Below are 22,906 nucleotides of genomic sequence, written 5' to 3' on the forward strand. Positions count from 1 at the left end.
CTGACAGCTAGGTATGAACATTTTACACCATGAATGATTAAACAACACATTCCACAATAGGGCCAAGAAACCAATTCAAACTACAGTGCCTGGAAATTGTTGGGATTCTGGAGCAGTAAAGTCATTCTCTGGCTGCCTTGGCAGAGTTTGACTGACAATCTGCAGCACAGCCTGATAATAAACAGGAGCAGAATCTTGGCTTGTTGTCTTCTTCACATTCCCTGGCAGGTAAATGCAGGTGCATTTTTACCAGATGTGTGGCTCTGGAAATTTGTCTACTGGGAGTTTAAAATGTTACAACATATGACACAAGCGCTTGTTTGATTTTAGATGCTTCAGTCCTGTCCAGCTGTGCACAGAGACACACCAAAAGAGTGATGAAAAGTTTGTCTGTCTTTCTCCTTCACATTTCCAATATTTGCTACTTTAATTTCAGATGTCCATGGTTCCTGATCTGACTGTCGAACTCTATAGTGTGCATCGTGAGAACTACTGAAACAGGGCTAGTTCCTTCTGCCAAAGCACGTGGCTTACTATGCTGACTGCTAGCCTGCCTGCTGTGCATTTTGATACTGCTATTGTTTTACTGAACCTGATAAAGCACTCCCTTCTGCACTTAAAACAGAGAACACCAGGTTTAGCCCAATGAGATTTGAGTTGTGCATGTTTAAAGGAATTTGTACTGAGCACTTGGCAAATAGCACTCTTGTGCAGCATTTATGACATCCAAATTAAACAAAGATCATACATAAAATATATCACAGGCATTCAAAGTCTTGGGTATAGTACATTATTTCTATAACCCTTGCACTTATTTTCTTTTATCCTTTAGATGTTACACTTCAATGTGCAACTTTGACTTACCATGAGCAATGTCATGGGAAATCCGCCAGCATAATCTAAAAGTATTGAAGTGTTACTGCAGATACTATTGCCACTCAGACTTAAATCCTGTGGAACAAATAAGCAAAGAAACAAAATCGTTCCCTGCTTTTGAAATCAGAGAAGCACAAGAGATCCTCTAGATCCTTGTAAATAAATTAATTTGAGTGTATTCAGGGACCATCCACCATGTAATCGAGTTTACTTACCCGTTTCAGTTCTAAGGAACTTTCTTCTCAACCAGCATAACTATTTGTAACTAGTGTACAACTATTTGTATAACACTAAAAATGGCGGCCTAAATAAAGTAGCAAAGACAGGGGCTTTTTTAAAATGTGATTTTATAACAATCAGACAGAAAAACAGATTGTTCCGAATAGCTTTCATTCTGTAGCACACAGCAACATGTCAAAAATCATCTATATTTATAAGCAACAATTTTTGTCTTTTGACAGGGTCACTGGCTTTAGTAACTGATGGTCACTTTCAGCATCTACTCAACACGAGAGGGAATAAGTGCTTGGTAAACAGGAACAAAAAAATTAGAACATAGGTGAAAACCTCAAAAACTTAACTTGTCCATATAAATGACTTGCTGGTAGAGTTGTCATGCAGCAAAGTATAACATAACACAAAAGCGGTTGCGGTGTGATTGCTGTTATGAAAAATATGACAACAGCGTACGGTTATACGTTTTGTTAAATTAAAGTATTATACGGTGTACAGAAGCCTGTCAAGAAACCGTCTCTTTTGGTTAATAGAACATTTTATCTCACTTGTAGTTAACTGATGAAAAATGGTTACATGAATGCCCTGTGAGGATCTGAGCTTGCAGAATAATAAAATCACTGCCGTAACGCGTAATAAGCAATCTCCTGTAAAAGTACGTCACAAGAACTGCCATATCTCATAGCCAAAGCAAGATAGGACTAAAACGTGTGTCTACTTACCATCTTCTGTTTCATCACTTCCAAAGTGGCTCCGGTAAAATAGCATCATTTCAATATTGTAGCATTTGTATATTGTTACAAGAAAGCTGATCAGGAGGAGAATGGCTCCTAAGCCACCGGCAAGTTCTACTCTGTACATCAAGTCTGGAACAGATGGAGGGTAACAGAATCACAAAGTGGTCAATCACAGAAAAAGTACTAACGCTGTTCTGCAATGGTGAGCTGAAGAAAAATTCACTGATGCACATGAATCGGTCCCTCATACGCAGGGAAAACAGTTTCCAGTGGCAGAAGGGTCAGTAGCCAAAGGGCATGACTTTCGATAAGTGCCAAAGGAACCAAAAGGGGAGATGGGGAATTATTATTTTTTACACAGCAAGTCTTCAAAGGAGAAAGTAGATTCGACTGTAACGTTCAAAAAGGAATTGGATAAATAACTGAAGGGAAAAGAATGGCAGGGCTATGGGGAAAGAACTGGCACAGGAACAATGGACCAAAAAGCCTCCTTGTGTGTTGCATCATTCTGTAATTCTATAAACTTGTGCCATAAAAATAATCGCAACAGGTATTGGGTATGACATTGTGACAAATTTATGTGAGGTAATAATCTTGCTGCGAACTTTGCCAATATTACATTTTGTCAATCTAACCTATTATAAAGTAAAAAAAATATTCTCCTCAGACTTGTCAATATAGGCCCACACTCGCCTAAAAGACAGGAAACCTATTTTACATGATATGTATCTTCCAAATCTGAAATGGATTTGTGACCAATATTTAAGAGAAGTATTTTAATTGGGCCTCTTTGTTCAGCCAATAACAAAGAACTCAATCATACTGTTAGTGATTCCAAAATACATAATAGTTTATAATACAGAATGTGTAATTATCAAATGAGAGGAAAAGACATGATAATAACCCTTACATGGCTGCTTATATTAAATATCATTTTCTATTTGTTAATGGGATGTGGGCGTCAATGGCTGGGCCAGCATTTATTGCCCATTCCTAATTGCCCTTGGTCAGAGGGCATTTAAAAGTCAACCACATTGTCAGTGGGTCTGGAGTCACATGTAGGCCAGAACAGGTAAGGACAGCAGATTTCCTTCTCTAAAAGACGTTAGTGAACCAGATGGGTTTTTATGATAATTGGCAATGATTTTGTGGACATCGTCAGACCTTTAATTCCAGGTTCTTATTGAATTCAATGTTCACCATCTGCCATGGTGGGATTCAACCCCTCATCCCCAGAGCATTACCCTGGATCGCTAGGACACTAGTCCAGTGACAATACCACTATGTCACCACCTCCCCATGACCTGTGGCTCATGGCCCCTCAGAGGAGTCATAAAGTATGGTCTGGATTCAGGAAACTTTTGAAAGGTAAGGTCCATGTCCTCCATGCCCCCTCCATGGCAACGCATGCGTACTACTCTTGCCAGCCACCCACCCCCAAATGGCTCATTATACCCTCCATGCCAACTCATGGCATTTCCATGCCCCTTCACCCAACATACACTCTGTATAGAACCAATGTACCTATAGTAACAATGGCATATGTGGAACTGCTTAAAAAAAACCCTGCTATTATTACAACCCCTATAAAAGTGTCAATCAGACAGACCTTTAAAGTATCAATAACAGAAACTGTAAGCACTTGTCTAATGTCTTATCTTGAGTGAGCACAACTGGAAAGCAAATTGATATACTGCCAAGACAATTTTATGTCAATGAATATTGTGCACTTTGGCTTGTTTTTTATTGAGGGCTTTCCTATGTACGTCAACATTAGTTGTGTCATCCTTTCTGCATTAGTGCTAACATGCTATTGAGCGATTTGCTTGAAGCCATAGCATAACTGCAGGTAATAATATAAAAGTCATTTTTTCTTTACGAGCTTCTAAATCGTTCAAATCCAGTTCAGAGTAAAACATTTCAACTTTACTTAAAATAACACTGATAAAACAGTAGGGGTCAGCATAGAGTAATAGTCATAGAGGTCTACAGCATGGAAAAAGGCCCTTCGGCCCATCGAGTCTGCGCCGGTCAAACAAGTACCTAACTATTCTAATCCCATTTTCCAGTACAAGGCCCACAGCCTTGTATGCCATGACATCACAAGTGGACATCCAAATACTTCTTAAATGTTATGAGGGTTTCTGCCTCTACCACCCTTTCAGGCAGTGATTTCCAGATTCCCACCAACTTCTGAGTGAATAAATTCTTCCTCACTTCCCCTCTAAACCTCCTGCCCCTTACCTTAAATCTATGCCCCCGGTTATTGATCCCTCCACCAAGGGGAAAAATTCCTTCCTGTCTACCCTATCCATGCCCTTCATAATATTATGCACCTCAATCATGTCCCCCTTCAATCTCCTCTGCTCCAGGGAAAATAACCCCAGTATATCCAATCTCTCCTCATAACTAAGACTCTCCAGCCCAGTCAACATCCTGATAAATCTCCTCTGCACTCTCTCTAGTGCAATCACATCCTTCCTATAACGCAGATTCCGGAACTGCACATAATACTCTAGCTGTGGCCTAACCAGCGTTTTATACAGTTCCAGCATAACCTCCCTGCTCTTATATTCTATGCCTCGGCTAATAAAGACAAGTATCCTACATACCTTCTTAACCACCTTAACTACCTGTCCCGCTACCTTAAGGGACCAGTGGACATGCACACCAAGGTCTCTCTGATCCTTGGTACTTCCCAGGGTCCTACCATTCATTGTGTATTCCTGTGCCTTGTTTGTCCTGCCCAAATGCATCACCTCACACTTATCCGGATTAAATTCCATTTGCCACCGATCAGCCCATCTGACCAGCCCACCTATATCCTCCTGTAATCTAAGGCTATCCTCCTCACTATTTACCACCCCACTAATTTTTGTGTCATCCGCGAACTTACTGATCAACTCTCCTACATTCAAGTCTAAATTGTTAATATATACCACAAACAGCAATGGAGCCAACACCGATCCCCATAGACCATTCATCTCCTCGAGTCTGTTCTGCTACTCAGTAAGATTATGGTTGATTGGTAGCGTAACCCCATCCACCCGCCTTGACTCTATATCCTTTTATACCCTTGTCTAGCAGAAATAAATTGATCCCAGGTTTAAAATGATTACTTGAGCACCCACTGCCCATTGTGAGAGTGAGTTCCTAATACCTGTCCTGAATGACCTGACTCTGAATTTAAGCTTATGTCCCCTCTCTCCTAGATTCCCCTCACTAGCAAAAAAAAAAGGTTTTCCTCTATCTACCTTATCAATTCCTTTCCAAACCCACCGTCAAATCACTCATTAACCTTTTATATTCCAGTGAATACAAGCCTAGTTTATATGCAAACTCTCTTCAAAACCTAACCCTGGTCAAGTTCTGATGAATCTGCACTGCACTCCTTCAAAGACCAGTTTTCCCTTTCTAAACTGCAGTTCCCAGAAGTACCTCAGAGATGAACTAAAAAGGGCTTTGTATAGCCGTGGTAAGACAACCTCCCCATTATATTCTGGCTTCTTAGTTATAAAGGCCAGCATTCCATTTTTTTTTGTGCCTGACCCCTCCATTTTAGTGACCTGTGCACATGGAGCCCTAAGCCTCTTTGAGGTTTTGTAAAGTGACCAGGTATTGTGGAGCAGCAGCCCCGTCTCTTCTGTTTCCACTGTCACTTATTTTGGCACACGGCACGAGTAGAAAATAGGCGAGACTCTACACTTGCTGCTCCTGGATCCACCTGGCCAATCCATCTCCTAATGATCCATCCTGTTCATAAATCTCGAGCCCATTAGAGTTACAAGCACAACAATTTGTCATGTTTGTGTTCTTAGGAGCTACCTTCATGCGTTACAGCGCGATTAAAGTGACCAAACTGTGGTTAAATAAATGATAGATTTGACCCACTTTTTGATACGCCAGGGAATTAAGTGCCGTAAACCACTCCCCCATCTTCCCAAGGAATATTCCTGCTTCAATCCAAAAGTAGTGTTAATTTAAAAAAATAAAAATCTCATCTTTGGATTGCAATCGCTTTATTTGGAGATCGCCCTTTCATGAGGCGAAGATATTGTGCGAAACAACTGCCTTTACATCTGGGATAGGAATAATTTCACTTTTAATGCGGAAGGATTATCTTCAGGGCTGTGCTTCGCATAATCAGTAATACATTTTCAAATCCCCACTTGGAAAATCTGAATAATAAAACTTTAAAAAAAAAAAATCTGCTGGGAATTTGAGTTCCGCTCATTTGAAATATTATTGTGTTTTTTTTAAAAAAAAAACATATTTTAGCCTGTCGACAATACACAAACAGGCAACTGTCACCGTGCATCACTGTCAGAGTGCGCACTCCATTTATCCCTTATTTAAATAAAAAAAAATACAGCACGTACATTGGAATGTTTTTGAAGCGTCCATCAAAATCATTGCACTGGAATACTGTGCGAAATGCTGCTTATTTCAACTGCGCTGTGATTAAAATGGGCTTTTTTTTTTAACCTGAGGCAATTTGAGGAGCTAAGCACAGGAGTAGACAGCAGAGGGCGCTCCAAACACACTCTATTTGGATGGCCTGCCCATAACGTCGTTGTGTTCTCTGGCTTCAAAGCTACAACAACGTCCTGCATTTACATAGCACCTTTTTGACGTAGCAAAACGTCCCAACACGCTTCACAGGGGCGTAATCAAACATGGTTTGACACCCACTGAGTCGCTGAGGTGAGGGGTGGGGGGGGGAACATATCACGAAAGATGACCAAAAGTTTGGACAATGAGGTAGGTTTCAAAGAGCACCTTAAATGAGAAAAGACGTTGGAGAGATTTGGGGAGGGAATTCCAGAGCCGAGGGCCTGAGCAGCAGAAAACCGATGGTGGAGCACAATTAAAATCGGGGACGGTCAGGAGGTGAGATTTAGAGGAATGCAGATGCCTCAGATGGAGGGCTGGATGATATTACAGCGATACAGAGCAGTAAGGCCAAAGAGGGAATTGAAAAGAAAGATGAGAATTTTAAAATTGAGGAATACCTTAACCAGGAGCCAGTGTAGGTCAGTGAGAACTGATGGGTAGGCGGTGTGAGCTAAGGGATGGGCAGCAGAGTTTCACATTAGCTCCAGTTTATGGTGGGTAGAAGATGGAAAGCCGGCCAGGCCAGGCGAGTGTCAGAATAGTCAGGGTTAGCCAGAGAATGAACTGCAAGCTCATTTCTGGGATGTTGGCTAACAATGAGTTAATGGCCGCTGGTTATTCTCTCACTTTGAAATTCACTCGACGAGCAGAAACACAAATCTCACGAGGGCCAATAAGTTATATTTAAGCACGACACATTGTCGATGGTTACCTTTTCTCTGGAGAAGAATGCTGGTCTGTGTACGTCCGATCCGATTTTCCACGATGCAGGTGTAATTCCCCAGGTCCGTCTCCTTCACCCCGTCGAATAACAGCGACAATTCCACTTCCTTCTCCCCAAGGTGCTCGTTTAGAATTCTGTGGGGTGGTGGGGGGGGGTGGGGGAGAGAGGAAAGCAAACCTTTAAATGCACTCTACTTCCCTGCTTTGCTTGTTGTCTATTAGCGACCGCCACTGTTTTAGGGTGGGGGTGGGGGTGGTAGCAGTAGTCGACTGCCCAGGGTGGATTTGGAGGCTGCAGAGGTCAGATTTCATACTGGATAGTAGAGTCTGGGCCTGATGGACTTGGCCGGTGGAAGTAAACATCTTTTCATGTATTTCACCTTGTAAACCTACTGCACCAGCTTAAAGCCTCTGACAGGGTACATAGGGAGAAACTATTCCCCCTGATGGGGGAGTCCAGAATAAAGCGACACACCTTCAGGTTAGAGTTAAGCTGTCTAAGGGTGACTCCAGGAAGCATTCTTCGATCACGCAAAGGCTCGTGGGAATAAAGCTGTTGCGATTGGGAGTCAATTAAAAAAAACTCAAAACTCAGGCTGATAGATATTAAGGGTTACAGAAAGAAGGCAGTTCAATAAGTGAAGATACAGCTTAGCCACGGTCGAACTGAATCGTGGGAAAGTTTCAAGGGGCTGAATGGCCTAATCATGTCCCTACATTCCTTTTCTGATTAATTAATTCACCGGATCTGGGCATCACCAGCCGGGCAAACATTTTATCCTCACCCCTAGTTTGTCCTTTGGTGGGGATTAGCCACTATCTTGAACAACTGCAGACGTAGCGCATTGCTGTGTTTTGAGTGGCTTCCTCGGCCACTTCAGGGAGTAGTTAAGAATCAGCCTTGCTGCTGTGGGTCTGGAGTCACATATAGGCTAGACCGGGTTAGGACATCATTGAACTTGGTGGCCAGGATTTCCCGGTCGGCGAGTGGGGGGGGGGTCTGCTTGCCGACGTGTAAAATGACACGGGATGACATTGGGCGGAACTCTCGATGTCATCCTTCCTCATTTCAATTTTAAGGTCAGCGGGGGCTCAGCAGAATCATCTGTGCGCCTGCTGACCCATCAATGGCCAATTGGGGTCATTGACAAAGTAGCTAAAGTGATTAATGGACCTGCCCGTCCGACCTTAAGGTTGGCGGGCAGGCCGGGAGCCCTGGCGGGCTTCAGAAAAAGCATGAAACCTCATCCACCAGTGGGATGAGGTTTCATGTAGGTTTTAAAATTTTAAATAAAAGTGTCAATGTTAGTGATGGGCATGTCCCAACTCGTAACAGTGTCACATGGGGGGACATGTCAGGGGAATTTATCTGTTCTGTTCTTAAAAGTTTTTTCACACAGGAGCCGATCTCCCTGAGGCAGCACTTAGCCTCGGGGAGATGAGTGCGCTCTTTCGTGCGCACGCGTGAAAGAGCGCACTCCCGGCTGAGGGAATCCCTCCCCTCCCCCGCCTGCACAGGAAGCGCTTCCTTGCGGATGTCACGCTGGACGGGCCTTAATTGGCCCGCCCACATAAAATGGCGGCACACCCCCAATCGGGGGCACCGATCAGAGGCGCGCCTCCACGCGCCCGTTCCTAAACACCGCCCACCCCCGACGGGGGTAAAATTCTGCCCAGTATGTTTTTACAATAACCCGGTAGTTTCATGGTCACCATTACCAACTCTAGCTTTTAAATTCAAGATTTATTTAATGAGCTGAATTCAAATTTCCCAGCTGTCACGATGGGATTTGAACCAACTTCTCTAGATCATTAGATCAGGCCTCTGGTTTACTAGTCCATAAACATAATGACTATGCTACTGTTCCCACAAAGTACCACCTTCTCCCTCTGATCTTCATCTCAATCATTTCCACCAAGGGCCTCAATCGCAGTTGCAAATTTAACACCAAATTTACTTTCCTTCCTCTACTTAATTCCAACTTAGTGAAAATAAGTTCAATATTTAATGTTGTTTATGGTGAAAGGAATTAAATAGGTTAGTGTTTTGATGTAGGAATGAATCACAGAGCAGTAGAATGTCGGATTGACGCCGTAATTCTCCAGGTATCGAGTTCCTGACTTTGGCTGGTGCATCATTTAAGATAGACCAGACAAAGTGACTTTGAATCCCTGAATAAAAGGTCCTTCTAAACGAAGACTAGAAAACTACAACATTCAGCCTTTTCCCTGCAACATATTCCACCTTAAATAAAGGAATAAAAAAAATGACTGGGTTAATAAATTTTAGTAGGATTGATGGCAATCAATCTAATTTAATCAATTTAACTTTTTGAAAAGAAGTTCCAGAGACGTGAACAGCTAATCTGGGTTGACGTTGACATTTCAGTGCATTGTCAGGTGTACTATTGTCAGTGTGAGATCTGAAACCAAGGCCCCACCTGCCTTCTCAGGTGGATGTGAAAGATCCAAGGGCACTAATCAAAGAAGTGCAGGGGGCTTCTTATGATTCAACATCACTAGAAAACAGGTTATCTGATCATTATCTCATTGCCAGTTGTGGGATCTTGCTGTGTGCAAATTGTCTGACATGTTTTCTACATTGGAATAGTGGCTATAATTAAAAAAAAAGTATTTAATTGGTTGTAAAAACACTTTGGGGCATCCGAAAACTGCGATATAAACACAAGTCTTTCAAATGTAATGATGCTCACCATGTGGCTTAACATTGCAGAATGCTGGTGTTAACTTTTCCACTCATGACTCGATAGCCATTGCCTCACGACAGAGCTACCTTAAAGCCTTTGGCGCTGCACATGATTAAATGTCACTCGTAAAAGAGCAACGATGGACCACAGTTTGACCAGCAGATTAATTATTCTCCCCAAACTGTGAAGCTAAAACCCACTGCGACCTTCTTGTCCATTAAAGGCCCAAATGTTCTTCTTTTACGCTTCGGAGAACAGGAGGGATTTATTCAGGTATTTCACTTGCGAGTGAACATTTGTCAAGGTAGTAATCCTGAGCTTCAGCAGTTCAGAAATGCTCAACAACCATTGAAATGAAGTAGACACGCACGGTTTCTCCTGCGGTCCAACAGGTGCTGCTGTTGATCTCTTTCTCAGTACAACAACAACAGCACTTTGCATTTATGTAGACAATTCATGATGTCCCAAAGTGCTTTACAGCCAATGAAATGCTGTTTAGAAGCACAGTCACTGCTGCTGTGTAAGGAAACACAGTGGACAATTTGCGCACAGCAAGGTCCCATAAACAGCAATGCGATCATGGCCAGGTAAAATGTTTTTGGGTGTTAATTGAGGGGCAAATATTGGCCAGGACGCCATGGAGAAGTCTCTTGATCGTCTCCAAAATTTTGCCATGGGAGCTTTGACATCCGCCTGAGAGGGACACAGGGCCTCAACTCAATGGGCCATAACTTTCGATTAGCGTCGGGAAGCTGCTGGGCTGCAGGAAGTAGAAGAAATAAATGCACATTTGCCTCGTCCTGAAAATTACGCTGACCCTTCTGTTCACCGGAGCTGCTTGGGGCCTGCATCGAAAGACCACTCGCAGACCCCAGCCAAGTGCAACTCCAGCAGATTCAAGGAGGCCAGGCCCCTTTTTTACAGCACTTTTACTCTGTCGGAGGGGGGAGGAATCTGAGGCCTAGGATGTTGGGGGTGGGGGGTCAGAGGTGCAGAGGGAATCCAAGATCGTTGGTGGAGGGGGGGGGGGGGTTGGGGTTTGAGGTTCGGTGGTGGTGGTGGGTCGGCGGGGGGGGTTGTTGGCGGTCCAGTAGTCAGAGGTCAGGCGGGTGTAGGGGATCGGAGGTCAGGGGGTAGCCCCATGGGGGGTGCGTGATGGTGGTCAGGTATGTGGGGGGAGTTCTCTGGGGTCAGTCTGGGTCTTTAAAATAGGTACCCGGAAGTTAGAAGAGGTTTTAATTCTTCTAACTTTTTCTGAGTAACTATTGGTGTAACCCAGTCGGAACCATCTGAAGTTTGCAATTTAAACCACATTTTCAGATGGTTCCCAGCGCAGTGCAATTGGCCAGAGGAAGTGTGCACTTCTGGGCAATTGCCATGCAAACCCTTACTTGGGAACGTCTGAGAGGGATTCCCCAACGCATCTTTGGGGCAACCCCCAAATTCGACACTGGGGAGCTCGGAGGTTCTGACCCAATGCCTCACGTAAAAGACAGTGCCATTGACAGTGCCGCACTCCCTCAGTACTGCACCGGGAGTGTCAGCTCCAACTGTGTTGCCCTAGCCCCTAGGGTGGGACTTGAATCCACAGCCGCTTAGATTCAGCGGCATGAGGGTTACCAACTGAGCATGACACGCTATGTGCCAAGGTCGAATCCTGAGTATGAGAAATGCCAGTTATCTGACAGAGTGATCATTTCCTGTTGGGGAAGTTGTAAGGTTGAAGTTGTGAAAATCAGTCAGTGTCGCCCCCATTAACCATGTGGTGCGGGCAGGCATTCCAGGTGTTGCTATCAATGCTGCTGGCACCCACCAAACAGGTTAGACAGCAAAGAGTTAATAATCAAAGCTGAACTGCATAACTATAACTGGTCAAGCAGCAGCAGGTTATCTAAAGTTAATAGTCGGGTGTGCGCGAGCGAGAGGGGGCTATAGTTCTGTTGCTCTCCAAATGTTTGATCATCATCTACAAGGAATGCCTGTGCAAGGAGATACTAATTTAGGCAACATCAGCTACGAGTGATTAAGATATAACTTGATTTTACTGTAATGAACATGGGAAGAGGGATCATTTAACTAAAATATAGAATTAATGTCTGTCATGATTTAGGTACAAAAGCTGTCTGTAAGCTATCTTTGGGAGAATTTCAGAACAGATAAATCATGGAGTCTTATCTATGAAATGTATCTGTGAAGTAAGCAACAGGGTTTTTTCCAAGGTTACTTAGGGAGATGGGGAGAGAGAGAAAAATTCAAAGCTGCTCCTTCTGCGGTACAGATTGATCACCAATACTGTGTGAATAAAGTCTGTTCTGTATGCCCACATCAAGTGATGTGTGTTGCTGTGAGCCATAGTTGGAACGAGGCTGAATATTGCTTGGCTCAGCTGCACCTACCTCCTTAATGCAAATACCAATGATCCCAGGATTTGGGATGGCATCCAGATTGGAGGCCAAGAATCTGCTGTCATAGCAGCTTGACAAGAAATCCCAGCCCACGGGTGCAATTCTGCTTCAGAACAGGGGATATCCGAGACTCATTTGTTTGTTTGGTCCTGTGTAGTTTCCTTAGTGCTAAAGCGATGTTGTGCAATAGTGTCAGCTGTGGCTCAGTTGGTAGCGCTCTCACTTCCGAGTTGGAAGGATGTAGGTTTAAGACCCACTCCAGGACGTAAGCACAACAATCTAGCTTGACAGTCGAGTACGGGGAGTGTCTTTTGGATGAGACATTTAATGGACACCTCATCTTCACACTCAGGAGGACGTAGAAGAGTTCCTGGCATGATTCTGCCTTCCAAAATGTGTTTAGTAGGCTTGCCAGCAAAGATGAAGCCCTTGGAATAGAAGGGCCAGTGGCATCATGGATATAAAGTTGGCGGAGTGGCAGGAAACAGAGAGTGGTGGTGAATGGATGTTTTTCAGACAGGAAGGATGATATACAGTGGGGTTTACAAGGGGTTGGCATTAGAGCCAGTGTTTCTCTTGATCTATATTAATGACACAGACAAGGGCACGGGGGACAATTTCAAAACTTGCAGATGATACAAAACTAGGAATTATTGGGAATTGCGGGGCTGGATAGAGATAGACTTCAAGAGAACATAGACAGGCTGGTAGAACGGGTGAATACTTGGCAGATGAAATTTAATACACGGAACTGCGAAGAGATACATTTTGGTCAGACAAACAATCAGAGGAAATATAAAATAAGGGGTTAATTCTAAAGGGGTGCGGGTATAGAATCGCTGAATGGACTGGGGAAGGTTGAGAAAGCAGTTAAAAAGGTATATGGGATCCTGGGCATTATAAATAGAAGCAAGGAAGTTATCATGATCCTTTATTAAACAGTGGTTTGGCCTCAACTGGCATATTGTGTCCAATTCTGGCACTGCACTTTAGGAAGAATGTGAAGGCATTAGAGAGAGTGGAGAAAAGATTTACGAGAATGGTTCCAGGGTTGGGAGACTTCAGTTACGTGGATAGATTGGAGAAGCTGGGGTTGTTCTCCTTAGAGAAGCGATGGTTGAGAGCTGCAATTTTCAAGCCCTGGCAACATTCTTGTAAATCTCCTCTGCACTTTCTCCAGAGCAATTATGTCCTTCCAGTAATGTGGTGACCAGAACGGTGCACAAAATTCCAGCTGTGGCCTAACCAGCTTTTTATACGGTTCCATCATTACATCTCTGCTTTTGTATTCAATACCTCGCCCAGTAAAGGAAAGCATTCCATATGCTTTCTTCACCACCTTATCCACCTGTCCTGCCATCTTCAGGGACCTATGGACATGCACTCCAAGGTCTCTCACTTCCTCTGCCCTTCTCAATATCCTTCCGTTTGTTGTGTATTCCCTAGCTTTGATTGCCCTCTCCAAACGCATTATCTCACACGTCTCTGAATTGAATTCCATCTGCCACTTCTCTGCCTACTCAATCAAATCATTGATATTATTCTGGAGACAACAGCTATCCTTTTCACTATCAATTACATGGCCAATTTCTGTGTCGTCTGCAAACTTCCCAAGCATGCCTCCCACATTTAAGCCCAAATTATTAACATATCACAACAAAGATTAAAGGGTCCAACACTGAGCCCTGTGGAACACCACTGGAACCTACTTTCCATTCACAAAGACATCCATCAACCATTACACTTTATTTTCTGTCACTGAGCCAATTTTGGATCCAACTTGCCACATTCCCCTGCATTCCATGGGCTTTTACTTTTCTGACCAGTCTGCCATGTGGGACCTTGTCAAATGTTTTACTAAAATCCATGTAGACAACATCCACTACACTACCCTCATCAATCTTCCGTGTTACTTCCTCAAAAAATTTGATTAAATCAATAAGACAAGGTCTTCCCCATACGAAACCGTGCTGACTATCCCTGCTTAATCCACTCCTTTCTAAGTGACAGTTTATTCTGTCTCTCAGAATTGCTTATAATAATTTGTCCATTACTGAAGTCTGACTGACTGGCCTATAATTTTCTGGCCTATCCCTATATATTTTATGCAGTGAGTGATTAGGACTTAGAATACATTGGCTGGGAGCGTGGCGGAGGCAGATTCAATCGAGACTTTCAAAGGGGAATCAGATAAAAACCAGATGAGAAAAAACAATTCAGGGCTATTGATAAAGGGCAGGGCCCAGCTGAGTTGCTCTCGCCACAAGCCAATGTGGACACAACAAGCCAAATGAACCTTCTTCTGTGCTGTAACCATTCTATGATTCTAAGAGCAGGGGGGTTATTGTCACTCACCTGGCAAATATTTATCTCTTGTTCAACATTACAAAAAAACATGTTGTCACAATGATGTGACTTGCACATGAATGATATCTATCTGTGATTTCACCGGCTAACCAAACATATATTGAGCTGTTCAGAAAGGACTTTTTAAAAACGAAAAAAGACACTGACTTAAGATGGCTGCCACAAGTCACCTGCTGTCTGGTATCGCAAGCTGCCTCATGGAATTTCACACCTGAGGATGTCTAGAACTACTTCTAAAGGATTTCCTGAAAAATGTCCCAGACCTAACATTTACATTTCTATACAACTACCTCTCAAATGGAGACAGAAAGTCTGCTAGAGCAATAGTTATATGAAAGATATTTTCCTATCTCATCAAGGTGGATAATGACTCATTCAGGAGTTAATGGCTGGGACATTACAGAATTGAATTATCCCCAGCCATGAAACAAAAGCAACCATTGGTTCAGGCATCAGATATACAAACTCCCTATGAAACCATTAAGGAATGAGAGTTCATGTTACTAAAGTAACTATTTTGAAATCTCTTCAACACAGCACACAAACTATTACTAAGAATACAAAGAGCTCCCTTCTTTTCTCCCTCAAGCCAAGACCCTATCTCTGTTAGCGTAAACATCCGGCACAGAGATAGTGAATTTACATCAAAAAGAACCTCAGGTGCCTAAATAATTGACTTTTTTTGGAAAATATGGATTATGTTTTCAAAAGCATTTGTCTCTGGAATTGCAGTTTTACATGGGCTTAAACTGAACTCCTGGGATCTAAAGGTGAACCTGGATTAATTTCTGTTGTAGCCAAGGACACATGAACAGTGAACTCTCATTTTTTCTTTACCTTTCAGCCGTAATTTGGTTGAGAAAGTAACTGCCTACATTATAACTTATAAATTTTGTATGCTTGTGTGTGTGAATGTGGGTTGTGAAAGATCGAGATGTGCAGGATTACTTTTCAAAATATTTTTATATCTTTACCTGGATGGGTTTTTAGCTCAATGAAAACTAACCCCTTTTTGTTTTAAACTCAAGAAAACCAAAGAAGTCAGACTAGTTTCTTTGCAATCAGCATATAAATGGTTAAACACGGACATTGAGTAAATGCCTTCATCCTTCTAAATTCACAACAAACAGTTTTTGAGCCAGACTTGGGGATGGTATCACAGGGGAGTCATATTTTATCCCTCCTCATATGGCCATAGCAATGTGGTGTAGGTACGCCCACAGTGCTGTTAGGGAGGGAGCTCCAGGCTTTTGACCCAGTGACAGTGAGGGAACAGTGATATATTTCCAAGCCAGGGTGGTATGTGGCTTCGAGGGGAACTTGCTGGTGCTGGTGCTGGTCTTAACATGCATCTGCTGCCCTTGTCATTCTAGGTGGTAGATGTCATGGGTTTTGAATGTGCAGTCGAAGGAGCCTTGGTGAGTTGCTGCAGTATATCTTGTACATGGTACATACTGCTGCCACTGTGTGTTGGAGGGGGAGGGAGTGAATTTTGAAAATGGTGAATGGGGTGCCAATCAAGCAGGCTCCTATGTCCTGGATGATGTTGAACTTCTTGAGAGTTGTTGGAGCTGCACCCAGCTAGGCCAGTGAAGAGTATTCCATCACACTCCTGACTTGTGCCTTGTAGATGGTGGACAGGCTTTGGGGAGTCAGGAGGTGAGTTACTTGTCACAGGATTCCTAGCCTCTGACCTGCTCTTGTAGCCACAGTATTTATATGGCTGGTCCAGTTCAGTTCCTGGTCAATGGTAAACCCCCAAGCTGATGGTCAGATTAAATGTCAATCCCCGTTGAATGTCAAGGGAAGATGGATGGATTCTCTCCTGTTGAGGAAAGTCATTGCTTGGCACTTGTGTGGTGTGAATGCTATATTGTGTTATATTATATTTGTGTAGCACAAATGTGCTGCCCTATTTCCTGCATTACCACAGTGACTATACTTTAAAAGTACTCTTTTGGCTGTAAAGCACTTTGGGACATCCAGTGGTTGTGAAAGATGTGACATAAATGCACGTTTTTCTTCTTTTACTTTTAACTGATCCCGGTGACTGGCAGTCCACACTGATATTAGATGGGAGCACCAGGAAAGCAGCATATTTATAGCACACTCTCATACCCTTCATGGGTGAAAGATGCATCACACCTCCACTACTATTTGATAAATCACATGCAAAAAAAAAATGATTCCACCACACACGAAAAAAACCCCTGAGATGGGGGAATGCAACCTGTTTTACATGTTTGCAATACTTCATATTTATTTAAATAAATTGTGCATATATTTCTATGCAGCGGGCGCACTGCATTCATTCCCAATGATGGTGGCCTTGGATTAAAGTCACTTCACTGCAGTGCACTGTGACTGAAGTTAATCCTCAGTTCACTATCAATGGAAATGAGGCTGTGACCCTTTGCCTTGTGTATACATATCTAGTGAGCTCTCCATCCCCAGGGATAGCTGATAACCTTTAACACACAGTGTGCAGCAGTTAATTAAAACTGACATTGCTGTGACTGCATGCTTGAAATGGTTTGTGAATTGGTTACAATTTGAAGCATCTGAGCATTCCTACAGTCACACCTCCAGCAGGGGCCGATGATTTCTATACGCTTATAGGAACAAGAGGAGGCCATTCAGCCCCTTGAGCCTGCCCCACATTCAGCTAAATTATGGCTGATCTGTGCTTCAACTCCATGTACCTTTCTTAGCTCCATGTCCATTGATATCCCTACCCTGAAAACAATTTGCCAATCTCCATCATCAAAATTCCAATTGTCCCATTATCCTCAGGATTTTAAGGGAGAGAATTCAGGATATCTACTATCCTTTGTGTGAAAATGTGTTTCCTGATTTCTCTCCTACAGTGGCCTAGGTCTAATTTTAAGACTATTGCTGAAAAAGGGGACATGTTGTTGAAGCTTTTCATCTTGCACTCATCAGGACAGTTGCAAGAATGCCAAATTTCAAAGGAAACAACAATTTATACTGCATGAGAAAAGGGGTGCTAATTCGTTTGTAACTGGGCTCTGATTGGTCCAGATGATGGCATGACAAATGCACACTAATTTTAAGATTGTTTCTCTTCATTCTTGATTTCTTCCATCAGAGAAAAGAGTTCCCCCATATCTACCCTCTTGGATCTTTTTAACATTGTGAACACCTTGACCAGATCAACTCTCAATCTTTTATACCTGAGGGAATACACCTCTCCTCACAACTTGACCCTCTAAGCCTTTGGTATCATTCTGATGAGGATCTGCTAGTGGAGAGCGAACAGAGTCCACTGGTTAATCTTGGACAAAAGTCATCATGAAGATGTGAGTTAGAAATGTTAATTTTGCTTTCAATCAAATTTTCCCAGTTGAACAATAATGGGCCACAATAAACTCCACATACGAAAGGAACATCAAATCACAACTCTATGGTAAAGGTTTGGGTGTTACTGAAGAAACCATGCATGCAGGGACTATTTGATGTATAGAATTAATAAAGAAATTAGATGTTTGACAGAAAAAGGACATCATTCAGAAGTGTCACTTTATATCTTAAAATTCCAGAGCCCCAGTCATTTGACAGAAGGATATGCAGTAAGTATATCTTCCGTGACTTGACAAATTGAAGGAATAATTTACCGTGTCACACAGAGAGTGCACTGGTGAAAGATCTCAACAGGGAGCCATCAAGGTGAAACAAGTCACACACGTGGAGTTATCAACAGCATCAAAAGACGTCTGGCTTATTAAAACTTGATGGGATGTCAAGGTTGGTGATGTGAAGAGCCTGCAGTGTTAATCCCCCTACATCTTCTTTTGTATATGCGGTCACATTACAACAAGATAAGGCTGGACACAAGAGTTACAACGAGAACAGATGTTTCTCACAACATTGCCACCCAGAGCACATGCAGAAATTGCACAGGGACTCCAAAGGTCAGATCGTGGCCCAATGTTGATCTTCTCATGCACGCACGTCACACGGCCCCAATGTTGATCTTCTCATGCACGCACGTCACACGGCACGCTGCTGACTCCATTTCAAAAATTAAAAAAACTATAAGATTTAAAACATGCATTTTCCTTTTACTGGATTGCTGGTGGTTGAAACTATTGCAGCACAAGATGACTATCAAATAATGTCCAGCGCTCCTGTAACGAAAGCCATAAGGGAGAAAACACTTTTCTTTATTCACTCATGGGATGTGGGCATCACTGGCTAGGCCAGCATTGATTGCCCAACCCTAATTACCCTTGTTTAGAGGGCATTTGAGAGTCAACCACATCTGGTGTCACATGTAGGCCAGCAGATTTCCTTCCCTAAAGGACATTAGTGAACCAAGTGGGTATTTATAACAATTGACAATGGTTTCATCAGAGTTATAATTCCAGATTTTATTGAATTCAAATTCCACCATTTGCCACAGTGGGATTTAAACCCAAGTTCCCAGAGCATTACCCTAGGATCTCAGGATTACCAGTCCAGTGACAATACCACTACCTCACCATCTCCCTACAAATAGGCAGAATAAGCAGAAGAGAAATGAGAAATGTGGTACTTAAACATAATGCGCTCAAAAGGTGAATAGAAAACATACACAGTTTTTAATTTAATTGAGAACCTAAATAGGTTAATGAAAGTGATCAGCTCATAATGGTGCAATTCCGTAACCCTTTGCTCTCACTTTCCATCTACTATGGGGTTAATTGCATAAGAAGATAGTAAACAAATTAAGGAGCTAAACGAGCTGTGTTGTTTTCTACGTGCGTGGATCTTTGTGGAGAATGTTTGTACACCAACAACAAATTGTATTTATAAAGAGCTGTTAATAAGTGTCGCAAAGTGCTTCACGGGAGTGTAATCAAACCACATTTGACTCTGAACCACAGAAGGAGATATGAGGGCAAATAATCAAATGCTTGGTCAGAGAGATATGATTTAAGGAGCATCTTAAAGGAGGAGAGGGAGGTGGAGGAGCGGAGTTATTCGGGGAGAGAATTCCAGAGCTTAGGGCCTTGTCAGCTAAAGAAACAATATTGGTGTGCTGAAAATCGGGAATGAAGCAAGCCAAGATGAGAGATGTTATCCACACTGCTCATGGTGCAGAATGCACAACTGAATACTTTTCACTTGAGTTCTTGAACAGAGGCTATTCTGTTTCTTGCCAAGCATGGTATTTATCGTAGAGATGGTGGGGCAGCAGGCGGGAGGTGGGGGGAAGGGGGGTAGTTGTGGGGGGTGCAGTGGAGGTAGGAGAAATAAATTTTTGGGAACACTCTGCAAATCATTGGAGGGAATCAGCACTGTAAAACTGATGCACACTTGCTGTTTTACTCCATGCTACCCCCTCCCTCCAGATTGCCAACTTTGGTATCTGTCCTATTAGGGCTCACTGTTTTCTGCACTGAAGCCACCAATAATACAAAGAATGAATACTGTGTAAACAGATTGATGACAACCCATCAGAAGTGAGCTCGTTGCTCTGTGTTCCAAAGGGCGTAATTGAAATACAAACCAATTTGCATGTTAATCAATGGATGATGTACAATAATTAGCTCCGCATGCACAGTGCACAATTAAACATGACTGACAGCTTACTAGTAAGGCATATTTAGAAGCTTAAAAGTCTATATCAGATTTTCTCCTGAATGAGATATCAGTACCGTTTATTCTCATCGCTCAGCAGTTCATGTTTATTTTATATACATGAAACTTTAATGAATGTTACTTTGATTTGAAAATGGTGCAATGCAGTCAAATAAATGTTTGCGTATTTGTATCTTGCAACTGTAGCAAACAAATAGAACAACATCTGCTACTTGAATCTACATTTGAGATCTGAATTTTATGGTGACCCAGCATGAACGAGTTGCAAGATACCAGTGTAATTCCGCACAAGGAGGATACCTTATGTGCTTGGAATAGGTTTGTGCTTTACACTCAGTAATGATGCATACATCAGAGATGATGCATATTTGACCAAGTTGCCTTTTTTTTCATGAATTAAGTTTTTTGTCTACAATCATCCAGGAAGAAATAGAATCACGACGAGAGAAAACGTCTGAAATAGAGATGGAACCACAGTTTAGCTATACCCAGACAATCTTAGGTGAGCGACATTTTGGGATATTTGGGCCCAAATGAAGCATCCAACATACCTTCCACTTTCTACGCAGGCTTAAAAAGGCCACTGAACCCATCGAGGATACTTGTCACAGTTTTCTATTGCAAAACTCCTCAACAAATACAGGAAGTCTTCATCACCGTAAAGGGAGAGAAATCTTTTACTTTTGAAGACAATGTGAGGTATGTCAGTACCAGGAAGCTGAATATTATCCTACTTAACATCATCATTCAGCACTCTGTTGCACTCTTTGCATCTTTGTGACTTCTTGAGTAAAACAACCAAATGAGCAATAACTGTGCTAAATTATGGGCATTCTAGTGCGAGGAATCATATCTATTGAACTTGCAGAAACTCCATTAAAATTGGCCTCACAATGGAGATTTTCATCTCCGGGGTTAGTTTGGACTGAATTTGAATCCGGATCCCACATGAAATGAGAATGCACTAATCCAGTGTGTGTGACCAAGTTCGTATAATTGTTCTGCAGGACCGCATTGTGCAGGCAAAGGATCCACTTACATGCAAAAGAAAGTAAATAATCACATTATTGTCAATACAATGAGATTATCAAATCACTGCCTATGTCCGTTGATGCCTATTTTTAACTAAGTTGCACTGAAATGCGAATAGATTATCCTCTTCCTGTAAACGTTTCGAGTCCGTATGACTCTTAAGACTCACACGGACTCGAAACGTTAACTGTGTTCCTCTCTGCAGCTGCTGTCAGACCTGCTGAGTTTTTCCCAGCTATTTTTGGTTTTGTTTCAGATTTCCAGAATCCGCAGTATTTTGCTTTTATCCTCTTCCTGTACTTGGACTATTGGACTATCCAGAGTACAGCAAACTCAGGACAATGGGCTGGGGGAAATAAATGTCTATCCGGTAGTTTGTCCAGCTGCCTGCTCATTGAAACATATGGATGGGAAATCGGAAATCACACCCTGCTCCCCACCTGACTTCCCCAAATTTGCTGCAGTCAGGTAATCCAATGTGCCCAGAAACAAAGTTAGAAAAGTCTACCCCACAGGTGGCTGCAGGTATTGGCAGCACAGCAAAGTTGTGGAAGGGTATTTGGCTATCTCATCAAATTTGAAACTTTCCAAAGGCTCCCCATGAACTGAGAATGACCCTTTGCCTTAGAATCACAGGGCAGAATTTTATGCCCCTTGGGCAGGCGCGCGCCCGACCCGATCAAACGTGAAATAGGGCGAGAAGATGTCGGGCGAGCATCCCGATGTCATCCCACATGCGCGCAATCTTCAGGTCGGTGGGCGGCGCGAGTGTCAGAGCCCCACCCGCCATCAATTAAAAGGCCACTAAAAACCCAATTGATCCTGATTTTACGTTGCCCATGCGATTTCACGCTCGTCGCACGGGTAAAACAGCCAGGCAGGCAGCCCACATTTTGCAAAACCTTATCCAGGATGGGATAAAAAGGGTCAGCAGCATTGCCAGTGAGGAGTGAGGAGTTTAGGAGATAGTTTGCTGCTGGTTGCTTATTTGAACTTGATAGCTTCATCTCAGTTCTGAGCTTTAGTCTTAACATTTCCAGGCTTCATTCCAGGACTCATTGGTGGCTCTGAGGCCCCCGGAGGATTTTGACCGTGTGGACCCTCCGAGGTATCAGACAGCCTTCTGTTACCCTGGTAATGGGGATTGTGGTCTCTGCTAGTGGCACCTCCTCTGAGGAGGAAGAGAGGGGCAGAAGCGAGAGGAGGTGTCGCTATGTAGCTTCCAGGGGAGCGACCTGTGGGAGGAGGGGCTCAGGCACAAGGGGCGCAGGGCCAGCAGGTAGTCCAAGGCAGAAGGGGCCGCAGAAGACACCAATATCCTGCTGCCAGGGATTACAGGCAGTGATTCAGCTACCTCAAAATGTCCGAGGTGCAATGCCGAAGGAGGCTCAGCCTCTCCAGGGAGACTGTGACCTCCATTTGACATATGATTGGGCCTGAGATCTCCTCCAACTGTATGTGTGGAAACCCCATGCCAGTGACTCTGAAGGTCATAGTGTCTCCCAACATCTATGCCTCTGGCTCTTTCCAAGGGTCAGTGGGGGAATCTGTGTGGAGCATCCCAATCAGCTGTCCACAGTTGCGTCAAGTTGGTGACAGAAGCTCT

The 22,906-nt window shown here is 43.1% G+C and overlaps 1 protein-coding gene across 1 annotated transcript in view; it reads right to left on the reverse strand.

Annotated features, from left to right (window-relative positions):
* Positions 1 to 22,906, reverse strand: part of il1rapl2 (interleukin 1 receptor accessory protein-like 2) — a 979,321-nt gene that overhangs the window by 32,532 nt on the left and 923,883 nt on the right. The window contains exons 7-8 of the mRNA XM_078546280.1: positions 7,174 to 7,319; positions 1,833 to 1,976 (exon numbers count right to left, since the gene is read on the reverse strand). Of these exons, the coding sequence (XP_078402406.1) occupies positions 1,833 to 1,976; positions 7,174 to 7,319 (290 nt within the window). The remainder of the gene's footprint in view (positions 1 to 1,832; positions 1,977 to 7,173; positions 7,320 to 22,906) is intronic.

This window comes from Cetorhinus maximus, chromosome 8 (genome assembly GCF_964194155.1).
Source record: "Cetorhinus maximus chromosome 8, sCetMax3.hap1.1, whole genome shotgun sequence".
In the NCBI taxonomy this organism is placed as follows: domain Eukaryota; kingdom Metazoa; phylum Chordata; class Chondrichthyes; order Lamniformes; family Cetorhinidae; genus Cetorhinus; species Cetorhinus maximus.